The 19,020-nt window shown below is 37.1% G+C and overlaps 2 protein-coding genes across 2 annotated transcripts in view; one reads left to right on the top strand and one right to left on the bottom strand.

Moving 5' to 3' along the window:
* Positions 1 to 19,020, bottom strand: part of LOC144201734 (uncharacterized) — a 30,458-nt gene that overhangs the window by 10,011 nt on the left and 1,427 nt on the right. The window contains exons 3-10 of the mRNA XM_077724496.1: positions 15,697 to 15,842; positions 10,750 to 10,930; positions 8,005 to 8,071; positions 6,573 to 6,683; positions 3,444 to 3,706; positions 3,249 to 3,319; positions 2,449 to 2,491; positions 730 to 801 (exon numbers count right to left, since the gene is read on the bottom strand). Of these exons, the coding sequence (XP_077580622.1) occupies positions 730 to 801; positions 2,449 to 2,491; positions 3,249 to 3,286 (153 nt within the window). The 5' untranslated portion in view covers positions 3,287 to 3,319; positions 3,444 to 3,706; positions 6,573 to 6,683; ... (1 more) ...; positions 10,750 to 10,930; positions 15,697 to 15,842. The remainder of the gene's footprint in view (positions 1 to 729; positions 802 to 2,448; positions 2,492 to 3,248; positions 3,320 to 3,443; positions 3,707 to 6,572; positions 6,684 to 8,004; positions 8,072 to 10,749; positions 10,931 to 15,696; positions 15,843 to 19,020) is intronic.
* LOC144201733 (uncharacterized) lies at positions 3,663 to 18,233 on the top strand. Its single transcript, XM_077724495.1, has 51 exons — positions 3,663 to 3,812; positions 5,446 to 5,499; positions 6,149 to 6,238; positions 6,359 to 6,403; positions 6,498 to 6,542; positions 6,637 to 6,699; positions 7,073 to 7,126; positions 7,415 to 7,441; positions 8,023 to 8,091; positions 8,187 to 8,249; positions 8,423 to 8,464; positions 8,525 to 8,605; positions 8,688 to 8,741; positions 9,098 to 9,163; positions 9,659 to 9,703; positions 9,769 to 9,822; positions 9,920 to 9,967; positions 10,379 to 10,466; positions 10,550 to 10,585; positions 10,772 to 10,942; positions 11,089 to 11,178; positions 11,396 to 11,476; positions 11,691 to 11,761; positions 11,854 to 12,042; positions 12,151 to 12,313; positions 12,402 to 12,491; positions 12,571 to 12,678; positions 12,783 to 12,877; positions 13,129 to 13,279; positions 13,349 to 13,462; positions 13,543 to 13,707; positions 13,842 to 13,928; positions 14,043 to 14,183; positions 14,334 to 14,432; positions 14,509 to 14,601; positions 14,714 to 14,853; positions 14,936 to 15,062; positions 15,154 to 15,234; positions 15,328 to 15,426; positions 15,559 to 15,606; positions 15,708 to 15,890; positions 15,979 to 16,109; positions 16,329 to 16,401; positions 16,460 to 16,534; positions 16,591 to 16,716; positions 16,805 to 16,900; positions 17,059 to 17,268; positions 17,345 to 17,522; positions 17,649 to 17,763; positions 17,834 to 18,003; positions 18,094 to 18,233. Exons 1-51 carry the CDS (start codon positions 3,741 to 3,743, stop codon positions 18,170 to 18,172), a joined length of 4,935 nt encoding a protein of 1,644 aa, XP_077580621.1. The 5' UTR covers positions 3,663 to 3,740; the 3' UTR covers positions 18,173 to 18,233.

Genomic DNA, 19,020 nt, shown 5'->3' with positions numbered 1-19,020 from the left:
TATTTTAAGTCACTCTATTATGTATTGTTTACTGTTTGTAGTTGCTTATCTGGATTTCTTCCTCACGAAATAATAGAAAATGATGCAATTTAGTATTGATGTAAACCAATTGAGAAACCATAGGTATTAAAAACGAATGGATAATCTACCCGGCAACTCAATTGCGCGGTCATTGGTAAATTTGTTCAACTGCAGCAGAGTACATAAAGATGAGTGAGATCATATTTTTATGTGAAAGATATATATGCAATTTCTGCCATTTAAGATAATTTAATTGTTCTGCCTGTTTCTAGGAATTACAGTTATAGATAGAAGAAGTTATTCATGAAGAGTAGGCCAACTTTTATGAGTAAAATATCATTCATCCACATTATATTTGTCATAATTCTTATGCCCAAATTTGTAAACTTTCAAAGTACTATAACTAATATCAAATGATTCAGAATATATATAAAAACAAAAGTAATTCCCAAAACACTATTGAAAACATCTCGTAGGATGATCTCGTTCTTCACCAGCAGAGGGCCCTAAATATTACAAACTGGTCTGCCTTAGTCAAAGTGTTTAATGTCTTTTTTTTATTTTTATTTTATAATCTACATTGGGGATTTTAGAATATGAAAGGAATTGTGAGTGCTGTTAAAAAAAAAGATTAATTTAAATATATCTCTGTTTTTTTCGGGTTGTATTTGATTTGATTAGAAAATATTGATAAGAAATACTACTTACCCTTGCACCTTTAGCAGGGAGGCATCGACACTGAGTACAGTCTCTACCATCACATGGACCATCCACAATTCCCTGAAAAAGAATAAAAAGCATACATTTTAATCACAAACTATTGATTAGATTAAGAGATTGGTAACTATTAATTAGAATAAGAGAAAGTGTATGACTATGAGGTCCTGTTAAGGCCCTTCCTTGTGATTCCTTGAACATTTTGACTTTCCTGGGAAAAGTGGAAAGCCTCTAATAGGAATGCACCTAACAGGTTTCACAAATGGCCAAATATGGCTATGACCTTGATGCGAGAGATGTGGGAGCTTTATCATTTTTCAAATAGTTTGAGAAGCTGCTAACAAGCCACTCCACACCTACAAAAGCAGACCGTTCGTTCCCAGCCAAAACGGAGACATTAACATCCCCGGCAAACATCGCAAAATGTTTTGCTAACAAGCCAAAATATTTATTTGGAGGAGGTTTATACAGCAGATACTGAAATCTATGTTGATTTCAGCTTTGTCAACAGGCGAAATCTAAGCCAAGTCAATACTAATTTAGTTTGAAATACTTTATATTCACTTTGTGTAAAAGAAATGACAAAATCTTAGTTGGTTAGAAAGGAGAAAAGAAATGTAAGGAATTCATAATAAGGGATAAGGGGAACTGTCCAGCCTACTTGAATAATTAGAATTTAAAATCAAATGTTAGTATTGAAGTATTTATACATTGTGGCACCTTTAGTCCAAATAAGGATCAATATTTCATTCCTGGAATAAGAATTAGACAAAGAAAAAGAAAACCCAATGCAATTGGGAGGTGCCATGTTGAGGCAAAATCATGGCCTAATCCAGGGGATAGGGAAACTATGGCTCTGGAGCCACATGTGGCTCTTTTGAAGGTTGCATCTGGCTCTCTGCTAACCTGTGAGCTAAAATACGGCAAGAGCTGGTGACAGAACTGAGATATTACATTCAGAACTGCTTTAATCTTCATTTTTTTTTGCATTAGACCTTTGGAATGCAAACTCATTAATTAGCAACTGCATAAGAATGTTGTCAAAAGTATTTTTTCCACTTTAAAATTTGTGAAATGACAAAAAAGGGCACCCATTTACAAATATTTTGACTTTTAAATTCAGAATATGGCTCTCAAGGAATAACATTAGAAAATATGAATTGTTTTATGCAAATTAGACTTTTAAAGTGTTAAACATTGTTTAAAAATGTATCAAAAAAATGTAGCATGCAATTCAATGCATCAACATATCACTTCTTAACTAGTCACTTGCTGGACTTCATCCAAATAAATGTTGACTACCATTGTATATGTTGGATATCCACATATAAATATCCACAGAATAATTAACATAAACTGTTTCGGTAAGTAAAATGATTGCAATTCTTGGATTGTAAGAGTTGTTTATACATCCTCTTATGTACAGCTGCCCTTTGCTGAAAGACGCGGTTTATAAAAATCAAATCATAACACAGCAATAAAGTTCACAGTGTGCATTAAACTGGCTCACACTGGTATAATCCAAATGGGATTATGAGTAGGAGTAAGGGATAAGAAATTGCAACATAGCAGGGGTTCTTTTTTACAGAATATCAGAATAAAATGCAAGAAGGGCTATAATATTTCACTAAAGTGACGGATATTTTAAATACTTCTTATTTATTCCATTAATGAACAATTTGTATGTAAAAGATGGAATAAAATACTTACTGCATTAATCTGTGGTGCAATGATGAGCACAACGAGGATCCACCTGTAAAGATAAAAATATTGACTGCATATATATTTTATTGGTATCAGAATCTAGGAAAATGTATTCTTGATTTTATCCATGTAGTAAATAAATGCTCTACAAAAAAGTACCCCCCAAAAAAATCATTTTTTTGTTACATATACAGAATTTATAAGGCCAATTTTAAATGTAAACATTCGGCAAATTGCGACTGCAGATGTGTTGGTTGTTTATGTAAATTTAGCCTTTTAAAGGCTAAACCCGCTAATAACTGACAAAAATTAGAATTGTTTAAAATCTGAGCCTTTAAATGGTCCCTCAGAAAAAAAATATATTACAAAATGTAACATATAATTTTTCACAAATCTGGAAAATCTAACATTATCTCTCCCCAACATATTTCAACATGTGCACTGAACTCGACACAATATTGGTTTAAAAAAAATTGAATAATGGATTTATTAATCTATCCCTTCTCTGAACCGTTTATCTTCACTTGGGTCAAAAGTGAGCCTATTCCCTATTTACTTTGACTCTAATTTTATTAGATTTCAATCAAAATTGATCATAATCTGACACCATTAAAATAAGCAGAAATACTATTTTGGTTTACAGAGATTTGTTTAAAAAAAAGATAAATTTTATTTCAAAAGAACCTCAAAATTTTGTATAATTTGCATACATATCCACAATGACATTTTCACATAAAAACAATTAAATGACAACACATTTCTTTTTAAATTGAACATGTCAAGACATTAAAATGAACTGAACTCACCTGAGATCTGCACATGACAATCTCATCTTGGCCTGCATCTGACCATTGAACCACTGAACTCAGCAGCTCACCTGTAACAAATACAAATACTGCCTAAAACATTGATAAAATAGAACATTTTAAAACATGACTTCTTTCCACCCCTACAAATGACTCCCCATTGAAATCAATGACAAAAAAATGAATCATCCTCACCCGAATTCAGGCAGTCAAACTCCCTTCTACTCAAGGGATGATGTCCAACAAGATGCAACTGGCGAAAGGAAAAAAGTGAGGCAGATGAGGATGAGCTTGTAGTTTCAGGCCGGACGTCATCTATGCTCCTCCCCCTTTTATCAGGGTCACGTAATCAAGGAGTGTAAAAATGAATGTAAAAAACTGTGCAAGCTGTGTATCACAGTCCCAGCAGCATCCATGCGCTGATGCTGACAGTCCTCTCGTCTCTCGTCTTGTCATTTCTGCAGAGATAAGGACGAGGGGAGAAAAATAATCATGGGGGGAAGAAAGTTACTTTTTCCTCTTATCCTTTTAGCTGCAATGCTGATGGATACTGGTGCCAAGAAGGTAAGAATATTTGTTAAGGATATGGTAATCATTTGGTTAGCTTGTATGAGACTAAAAGTTGCTTTTATTTTGGGGATATTTTGAGAAAAAGTGTATTCTATGTTGCATTCAAGTTGGGTTTGACTTTTATTGTTTGGAGTGGGATTGCCTGCCAAAATACTGGCGAGAAGTTTGTTTGTGTGTGAATGTAAGCATGGAGAATTCTCTGTGGTGGGCTATGTTGGTGGGCTTTTTTTGTTAAATGAATTTGGGAGGAAAATGAAATTTAACATAACAATGATGCAAAAAATAGGAGAAAATGACTTTAGTTATCTAGACCAGTGTTTCCAAAACTTTGACTAAATGCATATTTTTCTAAAATATGCAATTTCAAAACAGGCTACAAAATGAAACAAAAATAAGACCTAAAAATGCTATTTTACTTACTGTGAAATATGGCACTGCTAATTGGAAAACAGTTAATATACTCTTGCCTGAAAGGAATTAAAGTAATTAACCCTAATTTATACCATCTAAACAATGTGCTAGTAATTGGTGTCTAGAATAGAATGCTATTTGAAGTAAATTATCAGTAATTGTCATTATAGTACAAAGTATTATTGTCATTTAGATGAAAAATGTTTTTTCATATGTATTTTATATGTATGCATTTTAACAATTTGACTTAATCAATCAGTAAAGGGTAAAATCTTCGAACTTGAAAGTTGATTTTAATTTACTGAAAAGTTGAAATTGTAATGATCTCTCTTAAAGAGTGATTTAGGGGAAAATGTATTTTGGGATGTTTATGGGCATTGCATTAAGTTGAACTGCTGTATAGGTAGAAACAGGCTAAATGACTATAGATAAGGAAGATGCAAATGCACTGCATGGCCACTAGAGGATTCAAAGTGCCAAGTAGTTAGGGGAGGTCCGGGTCATACCCTCTGTTGTCATAATTTCACCCCATTTTAGCTCCACCCCAAAAAAGGGAAAAGAGTTGGTTGCTATATCTCAGCCATTTATTAATACTTCATATACTCACTGCTTCCAATAATAATAATATCAATGTTTCTTAACCATTTTTTGAGCCAATTTATTTAAATGAGAAACATCTCATGGCACATCCCTACACAAAATTATAAAAATATAATATATAACTACAAAAATATAATAAAATATTTTTAAATTGAATTAAATCCTCCCTCACTTTACTGTATGCCAATAAAAATGATAAGTATTCATATATTGTTGTCATAAACAAAGGATTATTGCTACACTAATTCCACACTTTTCACTTATCCCGACTTTATTCCCTTTTTTGAATCCACAGCATTAAGTTATCTTCAGCGTCCATTTAATAACAATCATAAAGCAAATAAACTAGCTTCTAAAACCTCCAGTAAATTCAATTCCGTTGAGAAAAAGCTAAAAAATTGCATACATATCTCAAAGTGTGCTATGTAAATTGATGGCTTGCGGCTATTGGAAGAAATCGATCTTGTATTGATATCCTAGGCGTCCCTCCACATACATAAACAAGATGGGGAATTGAATAAACTTAAAGCTTATCAAATACATTGATTGTTCATACTATATGATCATATTGTTCTTGGAAAAGAAGTATTATAGTCGACTGTGTTATTTGTTACAGTGCGTATGCAAAGGAAAGGGACCATGTCACTGTCCCGGAGTCAAAGGTTCCAGGGTGAGTGTGACCAATCATTTTTTGTATATAGTTTGGTTAAAATTGCCAGTTTAGTCTGTGGAGAAGCAGTATTCATTACAAATTGAATTTTTCAATGTAAGCATTAACATTGAAAATCAAGCCAATAATGTAATTGAACCACCTGGAATGTGTTATTGTATTTGAAGATGTTTTCTCTGCATGTTTACTGTTTTCGGAGAAATTGTTGAATTTGTGTATGTCTGAATTAGCAGCTGTTATAACAGTTTAGTTTTCTTTTTAGTCTGGTTTGATTTTTTTTATGTCCTCTCTTAAGCATGTTTAATAAAGTGTGATATACACATAAATGGGCCCACACATGCACTCATATGGACAAACAGGAATAAGCTTCTCAACATTTTTGTGTCCTTCACTGTACAGAAATACCAGATGAAGTTAAATCCAAACTTTTCTGGTTTAATGTTCTTTACATAGCCCACTTTAAAGAATCGCAGATGTTTCTGTGGATAGGAATTACAATTGATTGGTTTTCAGAAGCAATAATTAATTAATAACTCTGTTATTTCATTTAATGTTCTCATAGGATTGGTCTTCTTAGGATTTGTATACTTATTAGAAAATCTTAACAAGATCTGAATTTTCTACTGTTATACTTTTTGGTCCCTTATAGGGGGATAAGGGTATTCCAGGAACTCCAGGTCTTCCAGGACCAGAAGGCCGTAAAGGACCGAATGGTCATGCTGGGCCAATTGGACCCAAGGTGGACCTTATCCCAGTTTTAATTCAACTAATAAACACCACATAGAATATCTACTGTAATCTATACCCCCAAAATTTGAAATGGTAATGTGTATTCATCATTATGTTCTGTCTTTGGCAGGGCGACAGCGGACATGATGGACATGCCGGTCTTGCAGGAGATCCGGTAAGAACATAAAACACATTGCTGTGTGTATTTTTGGGATGTATAAGTTTGGACTAAGAGCAGGCATTAAATTTGTTGTTGTTGTGTGTGACAGGGTCCCGATGGCAAAGAAGGTTTTGCAGGATCCCATGGTTTACCGGTCGGTGCACTTTAACTCTGGTTTATTTACCTGAATTGTTGACATGTTTGTCCTCTGATTGATTGAGTTCTGATGTGCATGTCCTTGTTCGCAGGGTATTCCTGGTCTGCAGGGTCCACCAGGGCCACCGGGGGGTCACGGCTGTAATGGAACAGATGTGAGATAAAGGCTTTCATGTTCACATAACACTTCTTTCAAAAGGGAAACGGAAACTTAACTGAGTGAGAGTAGAACGTGTTGACATTCCAACTTTATCTGTTTGTTCAGTTTGGGTAAATTGTCTTCCAGGTAAAATTTTACGATTATAAAAGGCACCAAAAAAAGTATAGATGATTTTAAATTGACCTCTAAACGTTTTAATGCACCTGTTTGACAGGGTTTTGGTACTTTTTGAGCCAACTTGCTGCCTAATGTTATTTTTTCACTCACTGTGTATATATATATCTGCTTACGTCATATTATAAATTGTTGAATTCAATTACATTGGAATTCCCATTTGAAGGTTTAAGTGGTTTTTTGGTTTGTTTTAGGGAGAAAATGGTATTCCCGGTACTCCTGGTATTCCTGGACCTGATGGACCTCCGGTAAGATAATTTTTTAATATCTAATGACTGCCACAATTAAACGGGTATTCACAATGTAAACAAAGCAACATGTGATTATTACTGTTGTGAAAAGAGGATATCCAATCTTTCCAATTGAAACTATATTTCCCAAGTTGTTACAGCATCATTGACTGAACCCTTCTGCTGTGGTAGTTGCGACTCCCTGGTATATCTTACCACAGGGGGAGTCGTAACACAAGTACACATGTTAACTTCCATATTTGAGTAAGTTTGATATTAAACTTGACTTACTTTTTTAATTCACAGGGTCCACCGGGAGTAGCTGGACCAAAGGTCAGTAATAAAATAGTGTTTATTTTAGGAGGAGTGAACAAGTGCAGAGGACTACCATTTTGATTTTGTTTTTTTGGGAGGATTTTGCCTGATGTAACTAAAAAAAAGGGATGGTAAATCCTTATAAGATGACTAGGCACTTACAGGTGAGCCTCTCCCTGAGCTCCCCAAACTCATTTTGGAATACATTCAATTGGGACTAATAACTTGCTTCAATATTAGCTTTGATATTTGCTACTAAATTACAAGCTGAATTGCCCTTTCAATCACATTTCAAGAAAGGACATTAGGTATAAAAAATGAAATTGTTGCTTTTGCTATAAGAAAGATCACAGGAATTATGTTTTACTTGTTATATTTTATGATATGGTTAACATATATCCACTGTATATTGCCTTTTTATTAAGTTTATTCACTTAACCATTGTGTTAGTCAGAGGAAATATAGCTAAATTACTACACTTTGGTCTTTGTCATCCATTTCCAGTAGTTTAATTAAAAGTTGCCTAAAAGAGTTTGTATAAAATTAATCTACAAGGTATGGGTAAGAATTATTAAACATACCTTTGGGTCTTTCTGCAGGGTGAGTCTATAGAATCCGTGGGTCCAATTCCAGGGCCACCTGGACCTCCTGGGAATACAGGGCAGCCGGTAAATGTTGCTATTAACAAACAATATGGAACAATTTAATATTGCATAACTGTGTGTATCTTAATGATGGCAATATATGTTTCATGGTATCTTAGGGAGATCCAGGTTTCCGCGGCTCTCCTGGACTAACTGGTGAACCTGGACTAAATGGCCGGGATGTGAGTAAGATAGTTAGTTACATGGTACTGTATTAAAAGATGAAGTAATAATTATTTATAACAGGGGTCTCCTGGGCGAGCTGGGAAACCAGGATCGAAGGTAATATTAAATAAATTTGCCCTGAAAAAATGTTTATTGCAATGAATATTGACTTTTTTTTAACTACCTTTAGGGCCAAGGGGGAATTAGTGCTCCTGGACCAGCAGGAATAAAGGTAGGATATATTAAATATACAGTTGTAATTATTAGAAATGAATCATGACTTTACATTTAGGGAAGACAAGGACCTAAAGGACCACCTGGACCACCGGGTCGGGTAATAAAGGAGTACATCATAGATGGTGAAGTGTTAAAGGTACTACAAAAGAATAAATTTGGATTATTTTTGACTTTTTAGACATGTCATAATTATTCATGGATGTGTTTTCCATTATTAGGGTCCGAAAGGGGACGCGGGAGATAATGGCGAAAAAGGCTGTAAGGGTTCTCCAGTAAGTTCAACTTCACTTCGTATCTGCACAATATTTTACTTGCAATAATTAAAACGCAATTAAAGCAATTTAAGGGAGAATATACAAGAATATATTTTTTACAATAAGATAACTGCATAAAAATGTTAACAATACTTTCTAAAATAATCAAAAAATGTCTTCAAACTTAATTATTTTTCATCTTCATCAAATTTCTATATTTTTACCAGAGTATTTTTCCACTCGTTTTTAAATCATCCTTATATAATTGTTGGGGTATTTAAAACGAAAGATAAAACAACAAAAATATATGTACTATACACAATGAATCGTCATTATTATAATTACAATTAGTGTCAAAACTTTTGTCTCTTCAGGGAGATCCTGGCTATGGTTACTCCATAAAAGGAAAAAAGGGAGAAAGAGGACCAACTGGTCCTGAGGTAAGTAAACATTTATGTCCATACAGTGTATTTCATCTTTTTCTTCCGAATTTAGAGGAGACCATATTGTTTTCGGCCTGTAGAGGGCAGTATAAAAGGCCAACTAAGAGTTCTAAGAATTTCATTCAATGTATCACGTGTCATTGACCGGACCATCCGATTAAAAATAATGTCACTCAAAATGCATCATCTATGAAGGCCGCCATTTTTTAGCCAAATGGACCAAGAATATGTGGCGGTAAAATTGCCGAGTCTGCAATCCTCAGGCAAACTTGAGTGAATAATACAAAAGATGTCCTCCTCAGTCACAAGCGTTTATTGCTTTTATAATGATTGGCATGTAATGCATCCAGGCCAAAAAAGAACTTTGATGGGGAAATAAATGAACATTCAGGCCTGCGGCAACATTGTGTCGGGTTTTCTTTTTGTAAGCATATATAAGCTTGATTGAATGTGTGGACACAATGTCCTTATTTCATTTAATTGTCCTTGCAGGGGAAAATAGGAAAGGATGGTGATCCCGGAACAAATGGATTTACGGTATGGATGCTATTTGCACATGGTGGTGTTATTGAGCTGATTATAACATATTGTTCTATATTTAGGGAAGGCCTGGTCCTAAAGGAGCTCCAGGATATGAAGGATCAATAGGAGGCCAGGTATTAAAATTACTTCGCATGTACATACTATTGGAGTTTGGAAATGTTTTGCCATGTTTTACTAAACGCGACAATCATATGCTCTGTTTTTTTTTAGGGTGAAAAGGGAGATCGAGGAATTCCCGGTCCACCTGGGGAAATGAAAGTAATCAAAAAATTCAGATTAAATTTTTTTTCTCTTTTTTTTGCTTTCCTTTCTTATAAATTCAACACTTTCATTAAGTTTTTTGCTTCACCAAAGTCATGGTTTCCATAGTTGGGGTTGTGCGGAGCATATTTTTGGGAATTATCATCTAAGATTTAGTGTTTGGAGATGAGAGTTGGGTGAAATTAGTGTTGAATTTTTGTCTATAGTTCCATAAATAGAGTAAGTATGGAAAAAATGAAAAACTATGGTTTTCCTTTGCTGTTTGGTAAAGGTAAAAGTAATTAATGAGTAGTTTGGAATAGCAGTCTATGTGATTGTTTCAATGTCCTTTTTAAATTTGATAAAGGACAAATAAGGGCTTTTTTTTCCTGAAAAGCAATATAATTCGGAACAATTATTTTTTTGCAGACTTTACCACCTGATGAATTGTTGCTGCTCAAAGGATATAATGGTGATCCTGGTAATGCAGGTCGACCTGGCTTTCCTGGTAGCCAAGGTGAATACAGTGAAAGCAGCAAAAGGCAAACTGACTATGGAAGTACAACAAAAAAAACACTATATATGACTTCTTATATTCAGGTGCTGTGGGATTTCCAGGACCTCAAGGACCACCAGGTGTTGTACTAATCTACTGAGTTAGAAAGATTAGATTCACCTCAAGTAATGGGACAACTAGCTTATCGATATGAAAATAATAATAATACGCTGGAGTTGCATCCAGATGCTGTGTTACAAGACTTTTGGCAATCCATATGTATACTTAAACATTTCAAAATTACCTCTTGCTCAATGTACGTGCAGGGGAGTCATCTATTATACCTACGCCACGAGGTCCTGATGGGTATAAAGGTTCCAAAGGAGATCCTGGCGAATCAGGTGGTTTGTATCCGGGACCTCCTGGTCTAGAAGGAGATCCTGGTGATCAGGGACCGCAGGGAGATCAAGGTGCACCTGGACCACCTGAAGAAAAAGGTTAATTGTAACGTTTTTTTGAAAAAATGTTCTGTAAACCTTAGTCTAACTTTGTCAAATGTTAATATCTGATCGATATTGTCATTAATAATTGATATTGTGTGTCATTATACCCACATGTTAAGATATTTTGTTGTTACTTCTAGGCAAGGAAATCGTTAGAGGTGAACCAGGAATCAAGGGAGTCAGGGGTAACGCCGGACTTAAAGGATATGAAGGCAGTTATGGAACGAAAGGTAAGGAAAAGTATATTATTTTATCATTGAGTCTATATTAATGTCCAATCTCAATATGTTAAATTGATTTATAGATAGTTTCGAGCATCTTTTGGCAGGTTGTACATCAGAACAACCAAATTGATGAAAGTCTGACTTACAGTTCGAATTGAATTTAGCAAGACATAATAGTAATTTAAGAAAAAATATAGAAAAATGACTATTTCTGATTTTACAGGGGAAAAGGGCGAACCTTGCTATGAATGTAAAAAAGGCGAAATAGGATTCCCAGGTCCACGTGGTCCAAAAGGAGAACCAGGTAAAAATACCCCTAATCATTTTGTTCATATAAAGTTTTCAACTTATATTACTTTGGAATTGTTTTGACCACACCAACTGTTGCATTGGAATCGTCATTGGGTTGATAAAATGTAGTAGCTGAATCTGTTTTACTAAACTACAACCAATATAATGTATTCAATAGTATCCTACACTATGTACACTTTTGACTACACTGTACACTTGTTGTTCAGGATATAATCAAGGACCAGGAGATCAAGGTGACCCAGGTTTTCCAGGAGTTCCAGGCTCTCCCGGAGTACCGGTTAGAAAAGTTGCATCTAATATTTAAACCAAAAAAAAAAAATGTCAGATTAGTGTTCTCCTCAATGTTGTTTTTTTTGTTGCTCTACCAAGGGTGATATTGGTAAAACAGGTGTTCCAGGCTTCCCTGGGCCAAAGGGAGACCCATATTTTGATAGGAGACCAGGAACAAAAGGGGTGAAAGGAGACACGGGCTATCCTGGGCCGCCTGGAGTAGATGGCTACCTTGGGTCTCCGGGATTAAAAGGTCGCAAAGGTGTTCAGGGTCCTCGTGGGGATTCGGTGAGAGCGTCTTAATCTGGATCTCTTAAATTGTTCAATATATTTGCATTTTTCAACTGTTTGGGTAAGTAAAATGCTTTGAAAAAAATGTCTTGATCTAAACTTTAGTATAGTGAAGACGGAGAGAAAGGCTTTCCAGGTCCACCAGGACGTTCGGGCAGACCAGGACCACAAGGTTACCCTGGGGAAGTGGGATTTGGGCCACATGGACCTCGGGGAAGTAAGGGGAATTTAGGCGTGCCTGGCTTCCCCGGGAGACCTGGAACTCCAGGTGGATAAATACATTTTCAGAATCCATAAATCTGAGAGACTAAGAGCCAGAAAAGGTGTTACCTCTATTCTCTTATCTTACTATGTAGGCCAGAAAGGAGAACCAGCCCACATGGAAGCAAAAGGTTATCCTGGACCACCTGGGTTTAAAGGTCAACCCGGATTTCCAGGAAGGAAAGGTAAAATGCATGAATGAATCCAAAAATTACATTCCATAAGCCTGTTTTTCACACTGTTCCCAAATAAACACATTTCTAGGAGCTTCAGGAGATCCAGGTTTCAAAGGCAGACCAGGATTCCAAGGACAGAAAGGAGAACATGGTGACAGCGTTCGTCCTGGTCCACCAGGTTTCCCAGGAGAAAAAGGTTGTTAATAAACAGCCAAATTAGTCTGATTTAACTTCATATTTAGATTTTGTGTTGCATCAGTATTTGTATTCCAAGGTGTGGTGGACTTGTGTGTTTTTCAGGGGAAAAGGGGTTGCCCGGAAGACCAGGTACACCTGGGATTGGTCCTCCTGGAAATCCAGGTTCAGAAGGCCTTCCTGGATCTACAGGCAGAAAGGTCAATAACTATTTCTATAAACTGCTATAAATATAAACAGCAATAGGTTAATAATTTTACCAGTATTCAGATTTTGAATTGTAGTATATAAAAGAAAGTGGTGGCAATACGAGTATATGTACTGCTTCAAGTAATTCCATGAAAAAGGGGGAGAAGGACTTGTTTAAGTTTAAGAAAAAGGTTGAGAGCCCTTTATCGTGTAAACACATGGCCATTTCAAGTTCTACAGCCTTTCTGTTCATTATGTTCAGGGTGAGGGTGGCCATGGAGTTCGGGGACCAAAAGGAGTACCTGGCCTTTATGGGAAAGATGGAGCTCAAGGACCTGAAGGAGATTCTGGGGCACCTGGCTCACAGGGAAGCCCGGGGTTGCCGGGAAATCCGGGGTCTCCAGGAGGAAAAGGTTCTCATTGATAACTACGATAATAAAAAGGAAAAAAAATGCAAACAACTGCTTCCATCTCATGTACAGGAACTAAAGGGGAAATCGGTCGACCAGGACCATTGGGTCCCAAAGGCTTTTGTACTGATGCTACAGAGGGACCACCAGGACTACCAGGACCAGATGGCAAACCGGGATTACCAGGTAAGTGACATTTCTAAAATATAAGCAAATACATAGAGGATATGAAATTGTGCTCAGTCACTTCATTTAACTTGTCCCAGGACCCGATGGAAATCCAGGTGAAAAGGGAAATAGAGGAATCCCTGGGTTTGGTAGACCTGGCTCTACTGGTGAGCCCGGTTTTCCCGGCCGCATCGTACCAGGTCCCCGTGGGCCGAATGGACCAAAAGGAATAAAGGGGCACAATGGGCAACCGGGGCCCCAAGGTATGATAGTACTTCACATAGGGATTTCCTGATCATATACAGGAAATTCCTAGTTTTACATTTCCATTGACAACATTAAGTGCTGTAAAAAAAACCTAGTTTGGCTAATCATTACATTTTTTGGATTTTGTCAGGAATAAGAGGAGATCCTGGACCAGATGGATTACCAGGATTTGGACTAAAAGGATTGCCTGGAACAATAGGACAACCAGGGAGAATTGGTAAGACAGAAATTCCCACAAATCACTTTCCAAAAAGTCCAACTTGGCTTTTATTTATTGTATAGTTTACATTTTTTTTAAGTTCTACAATCCTTTTTCAAAACTTTTTTACAGGTGATCCTGGCCGTGATGGAAATAATGGTTACCGTGGTCCACCGGGAGAGAATGGGGATCCAGGACCAAAGGGTCCCCCTGGGCCTGGTTCTCCAGTACCTATAGAAAAGGTTGGCCCCCCAGGAGACCCTGGCCCACCAGGTGATTTAAGTTACCAATACATTTGTGGATATCTTTTGTAATTTTAAGGTTAATATGTATGTCATTTTTTATCATTTCAACGAAGCACATGTTTTTAGTTTTTTTGTAGTGTTTTTTTTATAATTTACAAATTTAATTGGACAATATCAGGTCCCCCTGGGCCTGCTGGTCCCTGGGGAGATACCGGAAGGATTGGACCAAAAGGACTTGAAGGAAATAGGGGAGCATCAGGGCGGCCAGGGAAAAAAGGTATATACTTTTTTTTACTTGTGAAACAAACGTGATTTCAAAACAAGTTTTGGCAAATGCTATATGTTCTGTCCAGGTGGCCCAGGGGACCCAGGTTTTCCATCATACTCAAAAGGAGGCCCAGGATCTTTAGGGAGTCCGGGGGATCCAGGAAAACCAGGCCATCCTGGTAAGTTTAATACTACTCTCATTTGATAGCTAATCTTGTACACCTAATAGATTAATTTTCTATAAATTTCCCAATTTGAATCGCTGCTGATGTTGATATCATGTTTACATAGGGTCAAATGGACCAAAAGGGGACCAAGGATTCCCTGGTCCGCCTGGGGTGGATGGACGATCAGGTGGAAGGGGTAACAAAGGAGAAAAAGGAGAACCAAACTATGACGGACATGGCACAATTGGTCCAATGGGACAAAAGGTGAGAAAATAAGTAACTTGACTATTTACATTGAATCAAATGCACGTGTCAAATAGAAATAATAGATGTTCATTGTTTTCAGGGAGAACCAGGATTGAGTAGCACACACATAAGGAAGGGTCAAAAAGGAGAACCTGGTATTGTTGGAACTCCGGGTTCATCAGGATTTCCTGGATCTAAGGGAGAACCAGGATACGCTGGACAAAATGGTTTCAATCCTTAAGTATTCATTTTGAGGGCTTTTATGTATTTGAATTACTAATAAAGATGTTTTTTATGCCAATCCCAACACCACTTCAGGTCCACCTGGATTTCAAGGACCAAAAGGGATAGATGGACCACAGGGAATCAAAGGACATAGAGGACCAAATGGACCACCAGGCAATGTCTATGGATTTATCTTAATAATGAAGAATATCACAGTAAGCAGCTCTGTATTAAGTTAAGTAATCTTGTGTGTTTTCTGTTTATCAGGTGACCCAGGAACGCAAGGGGGCGGTGGTTTTCCGGGTCCCAAAGGCAACCAAGGACAAGATGGATACCCAGGACCACCAGGCCAAAAAGGAGAGACAAGTAAGAGATGTCCTAAATTGTGTCTATTGCAAAAATAAAGTTGTAATTTCAAACAAAGACATTTGAAATAGAAAGTTGTGGTTTACATCATTGTGATGCCATTCAAATATTCCAATTTCTCTTTATATATAGGTCTGAATGTGGGACCACCTGGTCAGCGTGGTTTGCCGGGTCTACCAGGTGAGTCTAAACCTCTCTGATGTGATGATACCAATAATTTGAAAATATTCTAAGTGTACAAGTAACTGCTGAATTCCCCAAATCCTTTACCTTTTTTGTAGGCCAACGTGGAGATCCTGGTCCCCCTGGGTCTCCTGGGTATGGACTGGCTGGGGTAAAAGGAGACAGAGGATCTCCAGGACCAAATGGGCCGCCTGGTTCCAGAGGACCAGAAGGAAGAGAAGGACCATGTTTCCCTGGGGAAAAAGGAAATCCTGGATTTGATGGAGACCGTGGAAATCCAGGTAGCACAATATTTATATTCAAACTAAGTAACTCAATTTGGTAATCCCACATCACCGGAATCATTAAACTCTACTTTTGTTTTGTAAGGTTACACTGGTCCTCCTGGACCTCCAGGTCCTCCAGGACCTGGAATTAAAGGGTACAGAGGGGACCCTGGCCCTGCAGGAAGCCCGGGCTATACTGGACCCCGTGGAGAACCAGGAATTCCTGGTGGACCTGTGTGTTGACACTATTATTTTTCCCTTTCTAACTGATAGCTGATTAAATACATTTTCACTATTGTAAGACTTGGCTTTGATAGATTACATTTATCAAAACCATTATGCTATTTCCTTCATCTTTGTCTTAAGTTTGTGTGATATAGGACGTCAGAATGTAGCATTTTTGTCTGTAAATTACTTTATTATAAAAATTTGTTGCCTGGTTTACTTTTTCAGGGTCCAGAAGGCCCACCTGGAAAACGAGGACCAACAGGTGATGCAGGTCCTCCTGGAAACTATGGCCCCCCTGGTAAGATTTCTACTGCACATTGTATAAAAAACCATGGTCTTAACTGTTTTTTTTCCAGGTGAGAAGGGAGACTTTGGGTACCAACAAGGCCAACCTGGTCCACCTGGGAGAAAAGGTTTTCCAGGAAGACCTGGTGAGTACACTACTTGGAAGACCAAATTCCAGAGTCTAATTTATTTTTTTCTCCAGGCATTAAAGGTGAACCAGGGTATGGCAGGGTAATATATGAGGCAGGACCCCCAGGCCTTCATGGTGGTCCTGGAAACCCCGGTCCCAATGGCTACCCTGGGCCAGCTGGACCAGGAGGCCCATCAGGTCTGAAGATTTAAATGTATTAACTATAGTATCTATCTAAAATCCACAGTTTTAACACAAAACTGCAATTTAATATGACGTTTAAAAGGTCCCCCGGGTAGAAAAGGAGCTCAAGGTCGTACCTCAGAGGGATTACCTGGACCTGCTGGTCCCAAGGGAGACAAAGGACCATTTGGTTTGCCAGGTAAGAGCAAGAGTCTGATTACCCCTTCTAACATAAGTAAATTATATAAAAAAATGAACTATTTTACTAAATATTTATGAACAAAAGCCTATGCACATGATAGAAAATAGATCTCAAGTAGACAGTTCTAATAATAGTTTAATTTTCCCTTTTTTCAGGACCCCCAGGAGACCATGGAAACCCAGGCAACAAGGGTCAAAAAGGATTACCAGGACGAAGTCATCAAAGCATTGTGACCAGCTTCCTAATAGCACGACATAGTCAAAGTGCTCGTCTACCTGATTGCCCTGAAGGCACCACCCTTCTCTACTACGGCTACTCTTTCCTCTTCATTAACGGAAATGAGCGAGCTCACGGTCAAGACCTTGGTAAGAGTACCTGTTCAAGCTTCAGAGAATTGACATATCCCAATGTATATTGGACTTAAATATTGTTACGTCTCAGGCACCTCAGGAAGCTGTCTACCTCGATTTTCCCCCATGCCCTACCTCTTCTGTGACACGGAGTCAAGCTGCCGTTACGCTTCTCGTAATGACTATTCCTATTGGCTATCCACTGAAGAGCCTATGCTTCCCTCCATGGTTGCCATTACAGGACAAAGACTGTCCTCTCACATCAGCAGGTATTAATAGGGAATTTTATTGACAAGTCATAAGGACCGGACAAGACCAAATAACCATATTCAGTACTTTTTCCCTTTCTATATCAGACAAAACATACAAACTGACGGTCTCTATTTTGGTTTTAGGTGCTCAGTATGTGAAACTACCTCTAATATCATAGCAGTCCATAGTCAGACAACTCAGATACCAAGCTGTCCATATGACTGGGAGTCCCTCTGGAGTGGATATTCATTCGTCATGGTACTATACTCATACTATACTCAATATACTCTGCAATGCTAAAGTGTCTTTGCGATTTTTATCCAACTAGCAAACAGGTGTTGGCGCAGAAGGCTCTTCCCAGCCATTGGTCTCTCCAGGATCGTGCCTTGAACATTTCCGCCAAGTGCCGTTCATAGAGTGTCATGGCAGAGGGACTTGCAACTACTACCCTGATTCATACAGCTACTGGCTGGCATCTGTCAATCCTGATATGTTCAGGTATATTTAGTAGGAATTGACTGTGGATCAAATTCTTATACTTTCCCCTAATCACTCTTGTTTTTGTATATTTCTTTCTCTCTCTTACAGTAAACCCGTTCCTCAAACGGTGAAGGGGCCTTCTCAAGAAAATATCATCAGTCGTTGTCGGGTTTGCCGCAAACGATAGCCACTTTAAAGTATCTTTGGATATACGTCACTTTTTCTAAGTAAATCTCATGAAAAACAAATTTAATCACAAGAAAATTATTTTAAGGCTAAGTTAAAAGGTAAAAACGATGAAGTCTGTTCTGAAATTTGAAAGAAAAAATATTTTTCTATGGTGATAGGTCCAGAAAATCCAAATATTTCAATAAAAAATATCTGCATGAGGCCAATAAATCAATAATAATGTTGAAATAATGTTCAATCATCATTGTTATTATATGACATTTTCCTGTAACCAGTCTTAGTTTATCATCTTTTTGATTAAAAACCCAGAATTACTCATACAATACAAATCTGTAGGGTAGCAATGAATAAAATGATGAATCAAAACATTGTGTATGTACATTTTGCCAATTTTGTACATTCTTCTAAAAGGAAATAAAAAGAAAGAAAATATTCAGAGCAATGTAATCAGCTGTCAATTAAAAAAAAAAACTTAGAAGATATCTACAATGAAAATGCATGCATTGCTATCTCAAATTGTGTTGACGTGGCAACAATGACTCACTCATTCAATTCAACCATCATAAAAGTCCATGTCATGTTTTTGAGTGGAAATTCTTACGTTGCTTATATGCTAACTTTGAGTCACTTTTGCCATTGCTTTTAAATATGTTTGGCTAAACAGTTTGCATGTTAAACTATGCATTTTTTTTCAAATAGACCGCATGGTTAATGTAATAAAGTTTATCTCCTTTTTCTATTCACATAAGACAAAAAAGCAACACCTAGACATCAACATTTTCATGTATTTTTTCTTTTAAATTCTGAGTATGGCTCTCAAAGGAATAATGTTTGAAAATATGAATT

Source organism: Stigmatopora nigra, chromosome 9, assembly GCF_051989575.1.
Source record: "Stigmatopora nigra isolate UIUO_SnigA chromosome 9, RoL_Snig_1.1, whole genome shotgun sequence".
In the NCBI taxonomy this organism is placed as follows: Eukaryota; Metazoa; Chordata; class Actinopteri; order Syngnathiformes; family Syngnathidae; genus Stigmatopora; species Stigmatopora nigra.
Note: the sequence above shows the minus strand (reverse complement) of the source record. Positions and strands in the feature narration are given on the sequence as shown.